This window comes from Poecilia reticulata, linkage group LG7 (assembly GCF_000633615.1).
Source record: "Poecilia reticulata strain Guanapo linkage group LG7, Guppy_female_1.0+MT, whole genome shotgun sequence".
Taxonomy (NCBI): domain Eukaryota; kingdom Metazoa; phylum Chordata; class Actinopteri; order Cyprinodontiformes; family Poeciliidae; genus Poecilia; species Poecilia reticulata.
In genome coordinates, this window is record NC_024337.1 from 28,661,278 (window position 1) to 28,682,319 (window position 21,042).

A 21,042-nucleotide genomic window follows, 5' to 3' on the forward strand; every position below is an offset into this window, starting at 1 on the left:
TAGGAGGGCAAACAAATGACGGTTCTCTGTGCTGCTCTCTTCATTTTTATTTTTTTCTGCACAAGTACACGGCCATCCAAACCTGATGACAGGCAATCGGTCGATGACAATTCAGATGATTGTATTAGGAGGTGGAGTTATTGTCAGAAATGGAGCGACATTAAAATGGAATATATTTTTCTTGTTTTAGCTCTCTCAAATTCTGTGACAACCATAATCGATTTTGTTTTTTCAATTTAAAGGCACCTTTTGGAAATATCGCCTTTGTGTACCCATTTCCAACACCCCTTTTCCACACGCGCACACACACACACACTCACTGACACACTGTTTTTATGCTCGTGCAAGTGATCAGTGCCATACTCGACCTTTGAGAACTGAAGAGGAAGCCAATCTTACACAGCTAATGAAGGCTTTGACGATTCCTTTTTTATAAGGTTTTGACACATTTGTCAAGAACTAAAGTAAATATTTTTTTGAAATCAGCTCAAATTCCAGCTGAAATAGTTTTTTTTTTGTTTTGTTTTGTTTTAGAAGGGGGTAATTTTAAATCCAACCACTGGACCAAAATGTGAAGTTAATGTACAGCTACTCTCACCTAGTCGACCCCCGCCCCCCTCTTTTTTTTAGTTCTCTTTAAAATAAGCTTTACTCATCTTGAAGAAACTGCAGTATACGTCCTACTCAGTAGGATTACGAGTGTGTGCCGAGGTAAATCCTCAGCTTTTTCCTCCTCTCTCTCTCTCTCTCTTTCTTTAGTATTATTTTTACTGTACACAGTATTGTTTGTTGTATTTTTACTGTAACCTCCGAACGGTACTCGTAGGGTTCCCTGTATTCTTCGGGGCGCTTCAGAAAACAACGGTGCTGCGGCTCGTCGTTAGCTCGGAGAAGGAACTGAGAATAATGTAAAATACATATACAGTATATAGTATGTTTTCAAAAAGAATAAGAACCTATTACTCAAGCCACTGGCCTGAAAAACGGACATTTACGCCAACAACAGACCCTGCCTCTTCAACGTACTCTCTCTAACTCTCTCAATTTTTTTTTTGCTTTTTTTTTTTTTGAGATAATGGAAAAATGTACATGTTGCCGTACTGTAAAACATGTTACTCATATAGTACCTACTTTTTTTTCGTTTCCATCGATATGTTCCGTTTGGAATTTGTAAAAGTTCACGTATGAATTTACTGTAATTATTTTAGTCTACCTGTGCGTTATTAATATTCATCTTTTATATCAGTTCTATACAAGTACGCCTTAACTGTTTATCATCCCAGATCCATTACTCTGTATTGTGTTCGACAGTATTCAGTCGTGTAAGCATTTTATCCTCGTTTTGTTCTTTTTGTTTTATTCCGCATGGAGTTCTTGAGCTGTAATCTGTATAACTGTTTAACCCATGTTCTCTATGAAAAAAGATATTCAGTAGATTTATTACACCTTTTTTTTTCCTGTCTTGCATTGTGGTTTCATATACGGTTTCTAGACGACTAAATATGCACAGCCAAGACTGAGGAGTTTAACTAAGGTTATCAATGTTTAAAAAAAAAAAAAGGAGAAAAAAAAAAAAAAAGCTTTGTATCTTTACCTTGTTTAATAAACAGACTGTTATAAATTAGTCCGTTTCTTAAGTTGAACGTTGAAAATGGAGTACGCGGACATTTTCTGTTCATTAAATCTTTATTTTAGAAAAATAATTTCAAATTTGAAAAAGAAAATAGAAAAATGTTCTGATACAAATGCGATGAAAAGTTGAAACAATTTCCACAATTCTTTCAAAAAAAAAAAAAAAAAAAAAGCAAAATCCCACATTGGAAACACCAAAAGCTTCAGGCACATTGGAAAAACAGATTATTTTGTGTAAAAATGTAGCTAATACAAAAATAGTGGCTTACATTTAGAAAATATATACAAATGTGATGCATTCATGATTATTAAAACCTATAGTAGCTAGTATTTGGGTCTAAAGTGCAGCTAATATTTGAAGGCATTTGTTTGTGTCAGCCACATTTATTGGTACCTCTGGAAGATGTGAGAAATAAAACTAAAATAAAGCTGTTACTGCAGTAGCATAATGTCCAAGAAATGTAGAAAAATACACATTTAAACTAAGAGCATTATAAAGAAAAAAACAAACTGCGTTAACATAGCATAACACCGAATCCCATGTCTATTAGCCACTGGGCTTCACAGAGACCGAGATTTACACTGACATGAGGAGGATGCTGAGCAAGATACAACAAAAAATAAAATAACTCCAAAGATCACTCAAGCAAAAAGTGGCATCTTAGAATATCCATAGCAACCAAAATAAATAGGCTTGTTTTAAAGATGCTGTTTTCATGCTAACCTGGACGAATGCGTGGAAAAGCTCCAGATGCTACCTGTTGGGTTTGGTAGAGGATCTGTTATGCTGTGGGCCTGTTTCTCCTCCAAAAGCTCTGGGAGCCTGGTAGGATTAACAGCATCATGAACTGTTTTGGAATAACAGGAAATACGGAGCGCAAATCTCAGTGTTTTCGTCCAGAAAAGCGAAAATGAGTCATCTTTGAGTATTCCAGCAACATCACAGAAATAAACATAAATCTACATTTTCCCATGAACTTTTGATACTTAAATCCTATTGGGTAAACAGAAAAGGGCATCAAACCCGACGCAGCTCTCTCTGTGCACTCCAACCTAGAACAATGCCGTAAAAGAAGATCTATCTCATTGACAAAAAGGAACTTTAGGAGTACAATCAACTATTGTGTCACTGTTGACTTCCTTCATTACAAGTTGGATTTTTTTTTTTTTTTTTTAATTCCCATTCAGATTATGCTGCTTATGAGTCATTTAAAAAAATGTTCTTTTTGCATCTTTACACTTGTGTTAATAAATGGGTCCAGTTCTGCTTGTCCTGTGACAGGCAGGGCAGTTTCCTTCGCAGAATTTGAGTACGTATAAATACACAGTGCGTCTCTGTTTAGTTCAGAATGTATGAGACCGGTTCTGTCACATACATCATGACTAAACACCAGTGGCTTTGTGTGACAGGAAGCCGTGCGTGAAATCATGCTATCACACCTTCTATTCTGTTACATGCAGACAACTTGACCGCTGAATTATTTTAAAAAAACAATGAAGGAAACATCCACAAATATTAATTTTATAATTGTATCTGGTCGTGACAAAAAGATGTGACTCTTGCTATGAGTCAAACTGGATCTTGTTGTGATGGAGCTCAGTGTTTCAAACGGACTGCTGAGCATGTAAGACTATCGCGCAGATGTGGTCACGCTGCGCTGCTTGAAAACCGCAGGAGGAAACTTTTTTTAAATTTTTTATGTGAACAACAATGAAAGAAAGAAAAAAAAAACAGAGAAAACTTGAATTAGGCCAAGAAGAACAAAAAAGTCAGAATTGGTTTTGTTTAAAGTACAAGATAATCTCCTGTGAGACAGAAGATGGGTGAAACATTCAGAACTTAAAAAATTCACTCAATTTAGATTTTTTTTTTTTCCTTTTAAGTACAAAAGTAACCAACACTTTAGGCATCATAAGGCATCAAAACACTGCAAAATTGAACCAGGAAAAGTTATTAATATCCCAAAATTTGCACAGAATCGCTAAACCATCTTGAATGTAAACATCTGTATAAAAAAACATGTTAAAGTGCTTCAATTCAACTAGAATCATTAAAATAACTGTCATAAAAATGTATTTCCCATCAAAAGCACTGGTGTGAAGTGCTTCTCATAATGCTGTATTACAAACAGTATCAGTCTTTCAAACTTTAAGCGATGCTCATGAGCTTTGGTGAGCAAAGGCAAACAAACCAAAGAAACATAATAAACTTTTAGAAAACCATTTGCACGTGTTTGCATTCCTAATGAACAGGCTGGCTTCTAATATAGAATCCCAATGGACACTGTTGTCTTTAAAAACAGAGTATGTTGGAAAAATATTTGATTAATAAAGGCTTTGTAGGAAAAAAAATAAAAAATCACTTTCAGTAAGCCGTTGAGACAAATACAGTACTTATGAGGCAAACAATAATCTGCTTTTCAAATACTATGTAAGCAGATCACGTTGTATGGCAGTGACATCACTAAACTCCCGTCGCCTCTCACCCCTGGTCTTTGTCATCTGAGGTCTCTTCTCTACCTTTAGTGGAAGCTGGAGTGACCATTGGGGAGGTGAGGTTCAGGTATCCCTGCTCAGACGGCTGCTGCGTGGAGACGGAAGTCCTCGTGCCGTCCAGCACCACGTGCTTGCTCACCGTCGCGCGGCGGATCGTGTCCAGGATGTCCACGTGATCACAGGGACCTGAGGCCAGACTGACATCGATAACAAGCTCTGTTATTAGCAAGCGTGGTCGGCCCGTCGTGGGGACGAAAGCTGCTCTCTACAGTCTGAGCAGCAGCTGAAGCTGAAGCTTCGCCTGACTGCAAAGCACTGGTTTGATCTGTGTCAATCCGCGTCTGACACAATACATCAAGTTTTTATCAGAGACTTTGCAAATTATTCATCCTGGAAAAAAAGGTGTGTTGGAGCTGAAACTAAGAGTCACACGCACTCAACTTTTCTGAAACTAAAACAGGAAGAAAAGAGGGTTTTTCAGCTGCTTCCGTTCACTAGTGAAATGTTTCACCGAACTACTTCATGCTTGGCTGTTCAACATGAAGAGTTTTGGTTAGAAGATGTGTTAACGAGAGAAAATGTACATATATGGGACGTTGTAATTTCATGTGTCATCATTTTGTCTGTAACACGTGGAGTCCGCAAACTGACGCCATAAATTTCCAAATGACGTTTTGTTGTATTTCTGACTGGGAACTTATAAAATGAACGCTTTGAAAACAGAGAGCAGCATGTTTTACATCGTCATAACGTCACATATTTTTTCCATCCTCGTATCAATATGCGGTTCACAGTTTTCTCAGGCTTACCTCAGAGCTGATGAATGCAGGACGCCGTCTGTGAAACCGTCAGAGGGGAGCGCTCTCTTGACATTCTGTTAAAAAAAATGTGACCAATTTGCAAGCTAGATATGTGAAAGCGTCTGTTAACTCAAACAACACACATATTTCAACCTTTTCAACAAAACTAAAATAAATAAAACATTTCCTTATAACTGTTTCACAGTTAATGACAGTGTGGACTCGACGGTAAATGGTGTTTGAAATTCTCTACAATTTCAGAACATGACAAAATAATAACACGGTCCGCTCAAAATGATGACAAAAAGAAATTGTCCATGTTTGTACCTCCATACTGTAGAACGACTCAACGTTCCTCAGGGCACGCTCCAGGGACCTGACTTGATTGGAGAGCTTCATGGTTCTGTCCTGCAGCTGTTTGTTTTCCACTTCTAAGACATTAGCCCTGTAACAGAGAAATCCCCACACTCAAAAAACAAGTTATGAAATAACAAGACAACGGCACTGATTAAAAACTATTCTTTGTTCCTGGGACGTCTAAGAGGGATATTATTTGATAATTAATTAACAGCTGACATCCGACACGCTGAGATGTTGAATAACAAGAACAGATTTCTGATTAATAAATGATAACCATACATCTGGATACATTATTTCATCAAAGTCTGTAAAAGTATTTTTTTGCAAATAAAAAAAAAAGGATTAAAAATTCAACACAAGTGGCATAAATAAAACAAACTTGGAGATAAAAGAAATGCTAAAAAAATAAAAAAAAACCTTCTCTGTCCAAGAACACCTGATGAAACTTTAAATCCTGTGAACTTGTCACCCCAAACTTTTGCAAAACCGACTGGACAAATAAGACTTTTATTAAATATAATTTAAAGCTTTCACAAGTGCACAAAAGTGACACCTACTGGTCAGTTCTTGGTCTTACATTCAACTTAAAAAAAAAAAAAAAAACTGCTTCTGTAAACTCCTTTTGCAAATGTTTTTGTCAAAAGTAACTTTGATGAGATTTATGACACAGAGAGCCAATGGGACAACAACTGAAACAAAAATAGCCTTTGTGGTGACCCCTGCTGTTCAGGAGTAGTAACTGATTGAGCCACCTGTGCTGGACAGTGGAAGCCGTCCTCATGCCTTTGCTGCCCATATCCTCTGCCTCACTTATCCTCCGCAGCAGCTCCCGCTTCTCCTCCAGCAGCTTCTCGTTTTCTAGCATCACTATGTTGATCCGCTCCTTCTCCTAGAAGCAGCGCAGGGGAGAGGGAAGAAGACGGGGGGAGGGAAGCGTATCAAGACAAAGACATGTCGGAAAATATCAAACCTTTTTAGAAGCAAACACTGAGGAGGAGTGAAAACCTTGTAGGAGAGATTGGAGGCCAGCGCCAGATCGTTCTCCAGTTTCTGGATGGTAGAGTCTCTCTGTGCCGTTGCCTTCAGGAAAATCTGCTTGGCCTGACACAGTTTGGTCTTGTGTTGGCTTTGCTTTTCGTTGTACTTCCTGGTCGTTGTGGTAGTGGAGAAGAAACACAGGAGAATCAAACACGGCGCACAAATCTGAAACGTGTTCCCTCTCCTGGGACTTCCCAGGAGTGACGCGCTTCAGTTTCTCATGAATGAACAAAATGTCCTGGACAACAAACTTTATTCTTGCCGCCTCAAGTAAAGCTCAGCATATCCAGGCCTTTAATAATTTCATAATCCTCGTCAAAATGCTAATATTGATAATGACCTGATGTGTGCATCTAGCTGGAGGAGGACCCGCTGCAGCTCCTCCTGTAGCCTCTCACACTCCTGCCGACTGGTAATCAGCTCTTCCTGCAGTTTGTGGTTTGACTTCTGGCTTGTTTTTACCTGAAGAGCAGCAAAAAAAAAATGCTTTTTCTTAATTTTTTAAAAATATAAATACACTGAAATAAAAGGTTTAACGCTTAACGAATCAAAGTAACGTTGAAGCATTTCTCACCTCCTCTCTTGTCTTCTTGAGCTCAGCGTCCAGGATGGACAGCTGAGTGTCCAGCTGCTGGACGCGGTGGCTGAGCTCCATGTTTGTCCTGTTGAGGGAAGCTTCCTTCAGCCTAAGCGAGCGTACCTGCTGCTGCAGCTCCTCCTCCCGCTGCTCTAAAAGCTTTCTGAAAATGATAAAAAGAAAAAGCCAGAGTGGCTTGAAACGATGAGTCGGGGGAGGGGGGAAATAACGCCGTGGTCCACTCTGTGTCACCTGGTGATGTGGCCCTCCTGCTGCTGGGCCCTGAGGGCCGACAACGAGTCAAACAGATCCCTGCTGTCCCTCTCCAGGCGGCTGCTCTCGCCGGCTCGAGCTTCCTCCACACGTAGCTGGTGCTGGGCGTTCTTTAGCTGCTGCTGGAGCTCCAACACCTGCGGGGGAAAAAAAAAGAAAAAAGAAAAATGACTTCCCAAACTTCTGACCCATTTCAAAATGCATTCTGGGGTGTTTGTGATCGAAAGTTGAATTCGCTAAAACACACAAACAAAATGTTGGAAAGCTCAAATCCATCAGACGAAGCAGAGCTGGTCTAAAGAAGGAACCGTCTTTAGACCAGCAGCACCGACCTTCTTGTCGGCGGCCGCGAGCCGCGCCCTCTCGGCCTGTAACTCCTCCTGCAGGCTGGCGGCGGCGCTGCCGTTGGTGCTGCTGCGTATCAGCTGCAGCTCTAACTCTCTGACTTTTTGCTGCAGGCGTTCGCACTCGGCGTCTCGAGTTTGGAGTTTCTGCTCCACCTGTGCCAGCTTGGACTGGGCCTGCTTCAGTTCAGCGCCAAGCTGAAGAGACACACAAGAGAACACAGCCTTCAGAGGAGAGCAAGAGCTCTCCTTCTCCAGAGAGGTTCAGTTGGGCTGGACAAGAATGAGTAAAAACAAGAAGTTAATATTCAACAAAATCAAGTTACGGTAGCCAAAATGTGCAAAAATTACTTCCGAATAAAGAGAAGAATTTTAAATATTTTTCTTCCTTCCTGATGCACACAGTATACAGCCCGTTTCTTGGTACAGCTTCAGTTTTGCTCGTTTACTGTGATTAGCATTCAGAGTAAGTAAAAGAGGCCAGCGAGAGTGACAGAGACCACGATTTGCCCGTTAGCAAATTCCAAATGGGATGAAACTGAACGCCAACCTTGAGATTTTCCTGCTCCAGCAGAGTGTTGTGTCTCTTCAGATCCAGGCTCTTCTCCTTCTCGTAGCGCAGCTCCTTCTCTGCCGAGGTGAACAGGCTCTGGGCTCTCTGCACGTCTTGCTTCATCTGTTTCGTCTCCTCCGCCTTCTGGCTCAGCAGCGAGTCTAGTAACTTAAGATGGGAAAAAAACAACAACAACAACATTTTGAGTTTGAAAGATCCAAAAAGTTAAACAGACGCAGAGGCTGTAAACTAAAATAAGCTGAGGAATCATTGAACCAGTTAATGTTTTTTTTAAAGATTTTGTCGGTTATAGTGGCCTTTATTTGACAGAAAAGTGGGCCAAGAGAGAGGCGGAGGTCATGAACTCGAACCTGTGATGGCCGCGTACACAAGTCACGCGCTTTGCAGCTGGACCATAAGAAAAAATTTTACAAGGAATCTAATCATTGACAAAAAGTCTACTTTTCAGTGTTAATTTGTTATCTAAATAAAAACATTTATGTTCTTGTCAAGTGCTTAAAGAGCAAAAAACATGTGCAGCTCCTGCAACCTCAAAGGTGAAAATTACATGGAAATGCATAAAAATATGAACTTAAAGAGATGTAAAGACGAGTAAAAAAGCCTGAACATTCATTTATCTTTTAATCTAGTAACACAAATGCACTCTAAAAGCATTTGATGCATTTGATGACATTTATTCAGTGGGAAAAAATTTATAAGCATTTTTTTAGAATCAGTGTTGCAGCAAAAATTTGTTGTCTTTTTAATTTTTTATGTTTTTTGGAATCATTAACATTTTTTAAATTGATCAGTGCTGAGGGACTTTTTGTTAGGTGCTACTTATTTTCTCTAAGCCACTTTCCATCCAAGTAAGATGTTTGAGTGCCGATCTCCTTAGGTCAGTAAACGCCTCAAAAAAAAAAAAAAGATGCGTCAGCTGCTTTGTGCCGATCTTTGCGAACATTTATTTATTTATTCATTTTGTCAAGCTCCAGCTACAGAAACACAAAGTGATTGCTAGGACATAATGTGGAGGTACACTTGTTGGGAGCATGTGTACCTTAATATGTGCCTGGGCTTCACTAATCTGAGCCTGAAGAGCCATTTGGTGCTGAGAGGCCAGCTGCCGCTCCTCCTCCAGCTTATCCTCCAGGACGCTTATTTCTTTCTTCAAAGATGAAAGCTATAAACATAAAACGGCAGCTGAAACAAGATATTTACACGCCCTTCATAAAAAAGAAAACAAAAATACTTTCTCACAATAAATCAGACTAAACATGTCCTTTAAGGTTTAAGGCCAGCGGAGATCACTAAAAGTATTAATATTTTCTAAATGAAAGAATTATTTTTTTTTTTACATTCTTTAAAATAAGAAGTCTGCAGACATATCCTAAAGATTTGGTAGAACTGTTTGATTTGAGTCAAGACATTTGAGGTTTCCCCTCTACGAGCTTCTCACTGTGGCTTGCTGGAATATTGGCCCATTCCTCCTGACAGAGCCGGTGTAACCGAGTCAGGTTTGTTGACCTTTTAGTAACAAATCTGAAAAACCCATTTGTACCCCAAGAAGGCAGTTTATCTGAGACTGGCTTAAAATACATAAATAGGTGCATAATTTAACTCAAAGGTTGCAAATGAACTAACATAATCCTAAGCATAGAAGCCCATTCATTATCTGGGCTTTTCTCAATTGTTTTCAGGAGCAAAGGGCGTATGCAAATATTTGATTTCCATAAAAAACCTGAAGAGGAAACGCGCTTTCTTCTCGACTCGATTCACTAAGCAGTGAAGCCGATCTTGTCCACGTTTGGACGATGTGAGATGATTTACAGCTGCCAACTGAATTACCTGATCCAAACCCCCAACCTTTACTTTCTCTACGGACTCGGGGTCAGACCCTGCGTTAGCTGTGTCCATTTCAGCCTTCTGGCTGCGACGAAGTGCCTCCTTTGCAGAGGTCAGCTGCTCTTGATGCCACTGCAGCTGCTTATTGAGCCGCTGGACCTCCAGCTCCACTCTTTCTCTTTTCCCTTGGGCCTCGAGCTTCAGGTGAACCGCGCCGCTCAGCTCCGCCTGGAGCTCGGCCGTCTTCTGGCGCTCAGACGTCATCTCCTCCCTGAAAAATATGCATATGTATGCAAACCAAGTAAGCGCCAATGTCATCATCTTATCTCTCTGCTGGCTATGAAAAAAAAAAAAAAGATTAAATTCTATTTTGCAGCAGGGCTACAGCTCCTGCCCAGACACCGCTATTTTCAATTCAAATGTTCTAGTCGAACCATACGGTTACGAGATGATGACGTCCGTGTTCTAGAGCCTCCCTACCTCAGACTGTCATGCGAAGACTGCAGGCTGCTGAGCTCGACGTGAAGGCTGTCGACCTGCTTCTGCGTCTGATCAGCCTGGAGTCTGTTTTCCATCGCTTTTGTCTGAGACTGGTTACTGTCCTTGTAGCGCTCCAGCTGACTCTGGAGTCTGCTGTGGGCGCGCTCCATCTGGGCCACCTTGAAAGGGCCAGGAACATCAAGATGAGACGAGCCGTAAACTCTCACTCACGTAAACGACCGCGTAAAATAATCACGCCGCACACTTTGTGCGTTTGAACTTAAATGCAGCAAAGAACGGGCCAAAGGTTTTAGTTTCCTGACGTGGGAAGCCCCAAATGACTTTCAAAATATGGAGTGACTCTGGGGAAATTAATAGAAATGAGCATTACAATTTTACACATATCTTAATGGTAAAAAGAAAATAAAAATTATCAAAGCAATTTATAATATTTTTTCTCTACTTCACGGTGATGTACTACTTTATGTTGGTCTATTAAATAAAAGAGTAATTTAACAGAAGTTGGAAATGTCAAAGGAATATATTGAGGCATTTAAGCAAAACTGGAGTCCTGTTTATTCCCATCTCAAACCCAGGAAGCGGACGAACCTTTTCTTCTAGAACGGCCTTCTCTCCCTTGACCTGGGTCAGGCTTTTGATGAGCGTTTTCCCCTGCTGGCATTCGGTCTGAAGACCGCTGACCTCGAGTCTCAGTTTCTTCAGCTCTCGCTCGCCTATCTGCAAAGCCTGTAGCGTGGGGGGGTGAGGGGGGTGAGGGGGGCGTGGGGGGAAACCGGAGGTTTAAAAACTGAGCCGGTTTGCAAAAGGCAGTTGGGAAAAGATTTGTTCATATCTGTAGGTAAAACAGAAGTTCCTATTACTAGTAACCTTAAACAGCATAGTGCACCTCAAACCAAATGCAATATAATTTCTTTTTTTTTTTTTTTTTAACTTATGAGCTGATTTTCAGAAAGTCATGCAGCTGTTGATTGGCTGTTTGGTCTCGCAGACGGCATGAGTGAGATCTTTACCTCTTTATCTTTCTTGAGGGCAGCCTGAGCAGCAGTAAGATCCAACTCCAGCTGTTTCCTCCAATCCTTCTCCTCAGTCAGTCGGGCCTCCAGCAGGGACATCCTCTCCTGGGAGCTGTCCCTCAGGTGCTTCATACACAGGGGAGACCAACGTGCATGTCCGATTGGTCGACGTTTAATCTCCGTAAATGTTACAACCACAGTTTCGTCACCGGCTTTGAGACAGTCTGCTGTGTCGCCGCATAATAACAAAGGTAAATTCTTACGACGTGCAGGTAGGACTCGGTGGCCTTCGCCTCGTCGCCGTTCCTCGGTGCTTTCTCCTGAGCGTCGTGCTTTCTCAGCTCCGAATCCAGGTTTCTAATCTACGTGGTTAAATTCAGAGGTCAGAGGGTTTTAGTGGACACATGTATTCCCCCTTCGAGCTTTCATCTATTTTAACACGTCACCAACTACTTTTCCCGAAATACATCGCATATAAATCTGATAGTAAAGTAATTAAATGCATCGTTTCTTTCTAAGGCTCCAACTAATGATCTTTACTTATCAATCAGTCGAATAAAAAAAAAAAAAGAAAATTGGCACGTTGTGCAGATTTTTCATTTGACCACTCGAGCCTGGTTTATGCAATGTTAGAAACACTAAAAGATGAAAATCAACAAATAATTCAGTTAGTTTTTAAATAAGAAAATTAACATTTTACTACTTAAAATGCAACAACACTACAGAATTCCTTTAGTTAATTTGCCGAAGCCAAAACCACTTCGGGGAACGTTGAAGAAAGCACATTTACAAAATGTTTTAATCTTAGATGCATAAGACATATATGTATATTTACTTTTTTGTACAGTTTTTGGCTAAAACTGTACAAGGCTCTGAATATGCAGCTTTGCTTTTTCAGCAAATGGCCTTTTTTATTTTTGTTTAGTCTGTACACGTTAGTTAGCAATTAATTGATTACTAAATTAGCTGACGACTACTTCGATAATCATTCCTTCTCAATTAATCCAATCAATAGTTTATTCCTTCCTGTTAAATACTAAACGCCATCACAGCTCTTTTCCCCGTACCCTCCTGTGCAGTCCCTCCACCTCTCCCTCGTGGCGATGCCTCTCCTCCTTGCTGGCGTTCTGGGCCTCCCCCAGCAGGGCCTCCAGCTCCTCATTCCTCTCCTCCAGCTCCTCCTGCTCCTTGCGTAGCCTCTGGAGCTGCCGCTGCAGCTCTCTCACCTGCACAAGTCCGTCTTCCACAGCTTCCTGACACCTAGCGGGGAGCAACGGTGACGCGGGCCTGTTTGAGCCTTGAAAAAGGAAATGTTGCTGCTTTGCAAAGTGTCGTCTTCGATGAGTTCATCCCATTACCGTTTATGAATCTGATCCTTCTCTTGGGTCGACACAGCAGAGAGGCAGTTTTCAGATTCCGTACCTTTGCTCTCCAAGTCTTCTTTTTCTGTATTAGATTTTGTCATCTGGACAAAAACATAAAAAAAACTTAACAACAGGAAGACTCTTTGCATTTTCATTTATAGAAATGGGGAAAAAAAAAACACTTTACATATTTACCTGATCCATAAGATTTTTCTTCTCAGACTCTATGGCATGTACTCTTTCCCTGAGAACTCTGTTCTCTGCATCCAGTCTGTCATTTTGCTCTTTGGATCGCTGCAGCTTCATCATATCTGCAAAAAAGATTTTTGACCTTTTTCACTTTGGAGGTTTTGTTTTCCCATTTTAAAAAGCCAAGCTGCAGTTCTTTAAAAGGCCACCGGGGGGCTTGAGCTCAAAACAACAGCCAACTTCCTGCCTGTGATCATCTTAAAGAAGAGTTGAGGCCAGGATCAAACCCTGGTCGTTCTTGCAAGGCAACAGTGCCAGGCTGTACTACTGTGAAACCCATCACAACTCCCACTGTACAACAAAATGACATGAAAACATGTTATAGTCTCACTGCAGCACAGATTAATAAAGCTTTAATACTGTTTTATATTACGGGTTACCATACAGGTAATCTGCAAACAGTGAACACCCATGATTTTTGAAGTAGAATTTTTCTTGTGGATAAAAATTTCAGCACTTCTGTCTGCTAAACTTTCAAAGCGGTCAAATAAAGTTCATTCCCGCCATGCCGTCTCACCATTGTGTTTCATTTTGTCCACTTCCTTCCTCAGGTACTCAACTTCCTGCACCGTCCCCTCAAGATCAGATCCTACAATTTGAAGAACATTCACATTACTTAGAAGCTTACCAAGAATGCTTTTCTGACATTTTCTTCGTATGCTGCCAAAAATATATATATGAAATACAACAAAAATAAATAAATTAAAAAAAAAATACACACAAATGCATGCACCTTAAAAGGTGAGAAGCAGAAAGTTGTGCAGCTTCCGGTTCAGTGTGATAATGATTCTGAGTACTAAAAATACATTCGTGATTACTGAGTGTATGCGTCTTCGACATACCACCTGGGTCTTGGTTGTTGTTCTTAGCCGCATCAAGCTCGTTGTTGAGTCTGCGGATGTCTTGGTGAGCCATGGCCAGCCTCCTGGACGCCTCCTCCAGGTCCCGCTCCAGCCGCTGCCGCTCAGTTCGCTCCCTGGAGATCTCCTCGCTGTGGGCCTGTCGCAAAACGAAAAAGCTTAGGGACGGTCAGCGTAGAAGGAGAACGGCAAGAAGGTGGACTGGGTAGTTAGACCGGAGACGTAGCATGCAGCTGTGAGAATCATGCACTTTCAGGCTGAGATCCGTTATCACTGCGGACCTGCGGAGAACAAGGGGAGGCAGTCGAATTCAGCATCCTCCTGCTCAGAGGACCAGAAAGGTTTCCTTGCTATCAGTGGGTTTGTGATCAAATTAAAACACTGTTAATGTTTTTTTTTTTTTTCATTTGAGAACTAGAAAGAAAGGCAAAAATGCAAAGCTGGCGCAGGGACACCAGCGCCTTGCAAAAGCATTCATGCTGTTAAACTTTTTGTCACATAACAACCACAAACTACTACATATTTATTTGGATATTATGTTACAGATCAGAACAAAGTAAAACATAATTGTGAAGTGGAAGGGATGTGAGGCTTTATTTATATCGTAAGTGCTATTTTATGCCAATTTGCTGCATTAAATCCCAATAAAATCTATTCAGATTTTGTGTTTGTAATTAGAGTTGCACAATATATCAAACAGTAATAATCACTGTAAAGTCGATATGTGCAAGGCTGCAATTACAAATTACTAATTGGTTGCAAATATTTGTTAGGCTATTCTAATTTAATTGTGATGAAGTGAAATTTTGCTTTCGACCTTAACTAATGAGTGATGGAGAACCTGGAGCCACGACGATGATGATGATGATGATGATGTCAAAGAAAGACAGTAGTAAGGAAAATGAGGCTCAATCATAGCAAACACAACAATATTAACAAAACATCGGCTTTGTAGTTGTAATGTAAGACGACGTGGATAATTCATGAATACTTTTGCAAAGCGCTGTGACATGCAGCGCAGAGCCGTCCCGCAACGAGTCAGGGGTCGCATGGACGGGGAAGTTAGTTCCTAATCTTTGGACAACCAAACCGCACCATCAGGTGGTGTGCTTCGCAGCGTTCATGCGTGTAATATCAAAACCGCGTCCAAACGCTTTAGAAACATTTTAAAAACAAATCTCTGCTAACGCCCCAGTGTCGGCCCTCCTGTCGGCCTTCGTCACAGCACCAGCGTTAGTCAGAAGGATTAGTACGAGCTGTGAAGTAGAAACCTACAGGGCTCATATTGTGTTTGCTCTGAGCAGACCTGCGCAGCCCAAACAGCTTCTTCCACGGACTCTGGGACGAACACTGCTGACAAAACAAAAAGCCAATGTCCACATGGTGATCGAACCGTTCTGCGCATTCGCTGAAATAAATAAATAAATGAATAAATAAATGCACTACTCTTCCCTCCAGACCTTAAGGAAGAGCTAAAGATGACCTCACCTTCGTCACGTGATCTATGGTCTTGCTCATGTCCTCCCTCTGCTGCCTGAGACTCTCTCCCATTGTTTGGATGTGCTCCTGTTAAAATGATGCACACAGATGGAAGCTGCGTGTGAATGAGGTAGTTACATATTACATTGATATACATTTATATTTTAGAATTGAGATTATGTTCCGTTGCAACAGACAAAACTCCCGGGATCAGCTCTTCAATCTACTCCTTGTTAGTGGGACCACTTCAAATATAACTCCTCCGTTGGACTCTCACCTGATGGTCGCTGTCGGTAACGGCGAGGGTATGACTTTCCAGCTTCCCCTCGGCGGCCTCCAGCCTTTCCAGCAGAGTGGCTCTCTCCACCAGCAGATAAGCCACCTGCTCACTCGGGCTGCTCAAGCCGATCTCCCCCAGGTCTTCCTGTGACAACATCTCCGCCATCTCCTTGCTCTGGATCTCTAAAAGGAAACAATGACTCCATCGCGTCATGCTGGGAAACGACACTCCACTGAAATAACGCACTACAATTAGCATAAATGTGAGGAAATGTTCCACTGAGGGAAAAAAATAAAGTTATAGATGTTCTTTGAAGTTGTTTAGGGGAACTAGATGCGGCCGCCAGATGACTGTCCAAGTATTTCAAAGAGCTAGTAAGTGATCTTTAAGTGATCTGGATAGCATCACAGGTCCTGCGAGTGTACTTAGCAGTGAGCGTGAGATTCTTATCCACATAATCATCCTTTGTTGACCTGGAGTGTTAGTCATCTAACTAAAGCACCCAGTTTCAGTTAAAGTTTAGCAAATGCGCACCTTTATGTTTATCCTGGCGCGACAGAAACATCTTTTTTTTTTTTCTGGAAATACCACATTTTTCAGTGTAAGGACGGAAGTGAATGATTAAAATGCTCTAAAGGTTTCTACACATCTTTTACCAGAGATGCCAATAAATAATGAGGATGCTGTATGAATGTAAAAACTATAGCTAGTAACAGCTTTACTGAGAGCACCTTGTTGATGTTTGACTTGGTGAAGTTCGTGTCTTAAGTCTTCGTTGTCTCTCTCGTACTCTGCAGTCAGACACTCGCGCTCTTCCAGCAGCGCCCGAATGTGAGCTACGTAGCTCTCCACCTGAGAGTCAAGCAACATACAATTCTTAAACTGATTCAAGTAAACTCAGCTAACGTGACGTTTTCTACAGCTGGTAAAGAAAAGCAACACTGGACCACCTCACCTCCTTCATTTCATTGGCCTGCTGCGTACGTAAGGTCTGCAGCTCCTTTGAGACCGACTGAAGCTTTGCCTCGGCGTCGAGCAGCTGCCGCCATAGATGCTGCTGCCGCTCCGCCGCTCCGGCCTCTGGAGGCAAGCCATCGTCCTGAAGCCGCTTGGTAACCTGGTCCAGCTCCGTCAAGAACTAAAGAGAAAGGGGAGGCAAATAAATGATTTATTAAGCACACAAGAGGTCAAAAGCATGCATCATGACTTGCTGAACTACAATTTGCATGAAGAAACTTGCTCAGTTAAGCCAATCTTTTTGCATGCTCGGACTATGATGATGGCGACTCGGCACCAAACACCTGTTCCAGAATTTGGTAACTTGAGCGAAAGCCGTGCAGAATTTTGGAATGCTAACGGAGTTGTTACGGCTCCTACAACACGCACCACATTGTCACAGGCAAAGTATCAAGTCTCACATGCCACCAGCTGGTCTATGTTCATCTGGAACAAATGGCTGAAAGGCTGCAAACTGAGAACGCCCTGCTAATGCTGACAAATGTTAGGTGCTGGTGCAAGTTGCGTTCCTTCCATCGAGATTGTATGACTAAAATTTTGATTTTCCTTTCCTCTATGTGCGATACGTTAAAATCACACTGAAGAAAAACTGCCAGCAAATACAGTAGACACTGGGGAAGAAAATGCAGATTAGAAAAGCTTTTAATGTGATGCCACTCTGTGGAGAGAAAGAGTTTCTATAGAAAAGCAACACTTTATAGAGAATGTATCCGTCAGAAGCAAAGTTACCTCTCCATGATCCATCAACATTGACTTTGGTGAAGCCATTTCCTCGGCTGAGAAAATACTTATTTTAAGCTGCAGCTGTTCCTACATGGTGTCCCATTTTGTGGCAATGAAGAGCAGAACCTCAAGCTCCATCAGTCCCATTGTCGCTGTAATCCATGCGTACTAGCAGCTCTGTGAAAGATAACATTTCTCAGAACAATTTGGCTAAGTCGTGACAAGACCTGTAGTAACAACCTCAGGCACTGCCTACTTCAGCTGCACTTTGACAGCTGACTACACTGTATCACCTGAAGCTATGCAAAACTTCAGCCTGTTCCATCTGTGTATGATCTGCTTCTCTAATCATTAAGCTTTTGATATAAATAGCAACGATTACAGCTCGAGCAGCTTACAAGTGCAAGTTTAAATGGAATTTCTAGCAGGAAAATATTGTGTGTCTTCTTTTTACAAAGTGGTCAATAGTTTCTAGGAGAAAACTGAATAACCTCAGTTCTGAAAGATCTTTCGTTTGTTATGGCTTTCTTCTCAAAATGTCTGACACCGAAGGAGGAGCAAACTATGTTTTCAGTGGAAGGACAGTGTCTTCTGAGCTTTCTAGAAAGACTCGCTGCGTATTGAAGCATAACCAAGAATCGGTTCATGTGACATTGCACGAATGAGCGGGTTTTTACTCGAGAACGCCGTGGTAGTGAAGTTGCCAAAGTTATTAGGCTGCATACAAAGATAGCGCTGGCGCTAACGGTCCCGCAGCTTATTCCAGAGTCTGATTGTTGGCTACTGATTAAAGTTTAAATGTTATTACAGGGAATTGTATCCACGAAACTGACTGGTTCTGTGCTTCAGGAAGTCATACAGCAGACCATAGTTTATGTTTTACTCACCTCGGGCTAGCAGTGATGAGAAAACCCAGCGCCTTGGACAGGCATGGCGGAGTACACTAGCTTCTACTAGCACCTAGGCAACGGACCGTACCAAGATGGAGGGGAGAGTTCACCAACCACTAGACATAGGTAATACACTAAAATCAGACACATCTTAACAAAGCTATTTAACCTAAGTAGTGTCTTGACATGAACGCTGTCAAATTCAGATTTTATTTCATGTTTTTAGTAATAATTCACCTTGCTATCTCCGTAGTTCATGAATGTAAACACTAGATGGCGACAAAACAGTTCTGAAGGGCGCGGCGATGGCGGAAGCGTAAATCGCGCGATCCATATATGGAGTCGTCGACGCGGCTGTCACAGGTTCGATTCCCCGGTCTGTTGACATGTGGCGCATGCCTTTCCCTCTTTCTCTCACGAACCGCTTTTCTGTCCGATCATTGTCAAATAAAGGCCACTACAGCCGGGGGAAAAAATAAAATAATAAACTGTAACGACACCCAGATACATCGTTTATACTTTAAAGGTATCTAATCAAAGAATCTGATTCAATATTTTAAAATGACGTTATCAGATAGACAAAAGATATACAATTGTGCCAATTCTGGAATTTTAAAGACTAAAGAACTAAACTAGTCTAAGGAACGTAATTTGGAACAATTGAACATGCACCTCAAACATCAAAGTTTGGAAATAAATTGGTCTTTTAATGACACAAAGCTACTTAGACTTCGACGCCGACCAAATCTATGTAAACTTCTAAATTGAATGAAAGTTTAAGCAATTATCTGGAAGATTACGTCTCTCATTATTCTGTAAAAAAGAAATAGTTTACTTAACTTGCCCAAATACGACAAAGTCTGGTCCTATGTATTGTCAAATAGTGAGGTAAAAAAAAAAAAACGTTTTTGTCTTTCATAGAATGAATGTAAATATCTGTGTTCATAAGGATGTGTAAATAATTTTTTAATGGGTTCTTTTTAATGTTTTGGTCTTATCATGACTGACCTGACTTCATTGTGCTATAGGTGCAAGTTCTCAAAGATCAGCTACATCTTTGACCTCCTTTTTAGAAGTAATTGTTTACATTTTTATGCTGAAGGTGCAAGACATTACAAGACAAGAAATGTATAAATGACCAAAACGATCTGAAATATTTGACAAACCACAACAAGGAACTTCTAAGCACATCTCTATATTGCTTTTAGCTTCTTTATCCTGTTCCGGGAATTACCAGTAATTTGGGAGGCTTAATTACTGTGAGAAATGCAAAAATGTGAGCAATGTCACAGCCATATGTTACATTTGATGAATGGAATACGAAATGTGAAACACTCACTATGTAGGAGTGCACTTCTAGAAGACTGTTTACAGAGAGGCGATAGTTTCATGTGGTTTCGCATGCCTCCGCTGCTGATGGGTGGGTCTCATTTGAGACCTTTTTGGATGATGATGCACTGACCGATGCCGGGGCAGTGCATAAGGGAGCTCTGTTCTCCACAGAGGAAATGGGCGTCCTCCTTGGAAACTTTGGAGTGGAGAGCCTGCAAAAAGTAAATAAATAAAGGGGGTGTGGCAGAGCTGGAAAAGAGTGTTGACCACCAAGCGGGCACAAGGTCAGTAAGTACAGGAGCTGCTCCCGAGTTGATGAGATCTGATTGAGGAGAACGGGCAATATCCAGGGTAGGAAGATAGTTTCCTAACTTTTCAGATTTTGTCACTTAATATATCTAAGTGTTGCTTTCTAACATGATTAAGCTTAAAGACACAACTGAAGCATTTGTTATCGCCTCTAAACTTATTATTTATTTAAAAATGATATGCTTTTTGCCCCTCCTATTAGCAACCTACTCAAGTGTTTTATGTACTGTCCTTCTTATTGATTTTTGTTAAATTCCACAACCAAATCCATAAGCAATTCCTAACTAAAAGACGACAGTCTCAGCTGTCATTTTCATATGATTGATGGGATCTCATAATAACATCATTTTACAGTAATTTTGTCTCCACCACCCACACAAACAGGCCGCTCCTACAGATAAAGATCTTCACAGACAATTTCATCAGGTTCTTATTTTACTTTGTGTTCTGTTCTGTTTCCTTGTGTCTGACTGTTTGTCTCTTTATTCTATCAGAAGTTAAAACAACCACCACTGCAGCTATTACAACCTAAATATTGGCTGTATAAAATGTCAGAGTTAAATTTGTTAGGGAAAACATGTTTTTTTTTTTTTTAATTCCTACTGTATACAGTGCTGTGAAGATGAGTTTGCCCAGTCAAACATTAGTTCTATCTTTGCTCTTTTGTCACACTTAGAATATCAAAACATTTTAACAGCGGACAAAGATAACCAGAATAAATGGAAAAGACAGTTTTCAAATGCCTTTTGAGTGCCTTTGAATGGCTTACACAAATTAAGGTGGTTATTGTGAAATAGTCAAAGTCTGTATTTAAATCTGAATGAGATTCTGTTGCTTGACCTTAAACTGGTCATTTATGCACCAAAATCCACCAGTGTGGCTGGATTAAGATCATTCTATAGAAAAGGATGGACCAGTGAATGGCAGTTGTTATGCCCAGGTTATTATGAGTTTATGAGCTAATTATTTTTTTTCACTAGGGCTAGCTTCCTTTTATTTCCCCCATTATAATTTGAAAGCTGCATTTAGTGTTATGCAGGGTACCTTTTCCTGACATTGAAATTAATTTGATCATTTGTTTAAAACAAAAAGTAAAAATGAAAATTG

The 21,042-nt window shown here is 40.9% G+C and overlaps 2 protein-coding genes across 7 annotated transcripts in view; one reads left to right on the forward strand and one right to left on the reverse strand.

Moving 5' to 3' along the window:
* Positions 1 to 1,056: 1,056 nt before the first annotated feature.
* On the reverse strand, positions 1,057 to 18,379 carry ccdc30 (coiled-coil domain containing 30). Of its 4 annotated transcripts, none has more exons than XM_008414791.2 (28): positions 18,292 to 18,379; positions 17,411 to 17,581; positions 16,620 to 16,802; positions 16,396 to 16,516; positions 15,662 to 15,846; positions 15,394 to 15,471; positions 15,181 to 15,255; positions 13,888 to 14,044; positions 13,563 to 13,634; positions 12,992 to 13,107; positions 12,791 to 12,897; positions 12,500 to 12,692; positions 11,696 to 11,794; positions 11,430 to 11,558; positions 11,008 to 11,145; positions 10,399 to 10,577; positions 9,922 to 10,189; positions 9,134 to 9,256; positions 8,071 to 8,241; positions 7,509 to 7,718; positions 7,156 to 7,313; positions 6,901 to 7,066; positions 6,667 to 6,788; positions 6,294 to 6,435; positions 6,041 to 6,177; positions 5,256 to 5,373; positions 4,938 to 5,002; positions 1,057 to 4,325 (listed from the first exon to the last, which is right to left on the reverse strand). In XM_008414791.2, exons 2-28 carry the CDS (start codon positions 17,447 to 17,449, stop codon positions 4,115 to 4,117), a joined length of 3,762 nt encoding a protein of 1,253 aa, XP_008413013.1. In that variant the 5' UTR covers positions 17,450 to 17,581; positions 18,292 to 18,379; the 3' UTR covers positions 1,057 to 4,114. The 4 variants fall into 4 exon arrangements, with proteins under 4 accessions (XP_008413013.1, XP_008413012.1, XP_008413011.1 ...); XM_008414790.2 differs by having other exon boundaries at positions 15,181 to 15,258; XM_008414789.2 differs by having other exon boundaries at positions 15,212 to 15,313.
* The window catches only part of LOC103468002 (epithelial membrane protein 3-like), a 4,313-nt gene continuing 1,568 nt past the window's right edge, over positions 18,298 to 21,042 (forward strand). Inside the window, exon 1 of one of the 3 annotated variants that reach the window (XM_008414793.2) lies at positions 18,298 to 18,420. In XM_008414793.2, the coding sequence (XP_008413015.1) occupies positions 18,387 to 18,420 (34 nt within the window). In that variant the 5' untranslated portion in view covers positions 18,298 to 18,386. Of the gene's footprint in view, positions 18,421 to 18,548; positions 18,658 to 19,848; positions 19,978 to 21,042 lie in introns of those variants that run through there. The other 2 variants (XM_008414795.2, XM_008414794.2) reach the window with 2 other exon arrangements.

Coding starts and splice junctions, on each gene's coding strand:
- ccdc30 (XM_008414789.2), bottom strand. CDS start 17,449: ATGGCTTCACCAAAGTCAATGTTGATGGATCATGGAGAG. Junction 13,108..13,562: donor GGACAAAATGAAACACAATG/GTGAGACGGCAT, acceptor TCTTTTTTGCAG/ATATGATGAAGCTGCAGCGA. Junction 6,789..6,900: donor TCAAGAAGACAAGAGAGGAG/GTGAGAAATGCT, acceptor GCTGCTCTTCAG/GTAAAAACAAGCCAGAAGTC.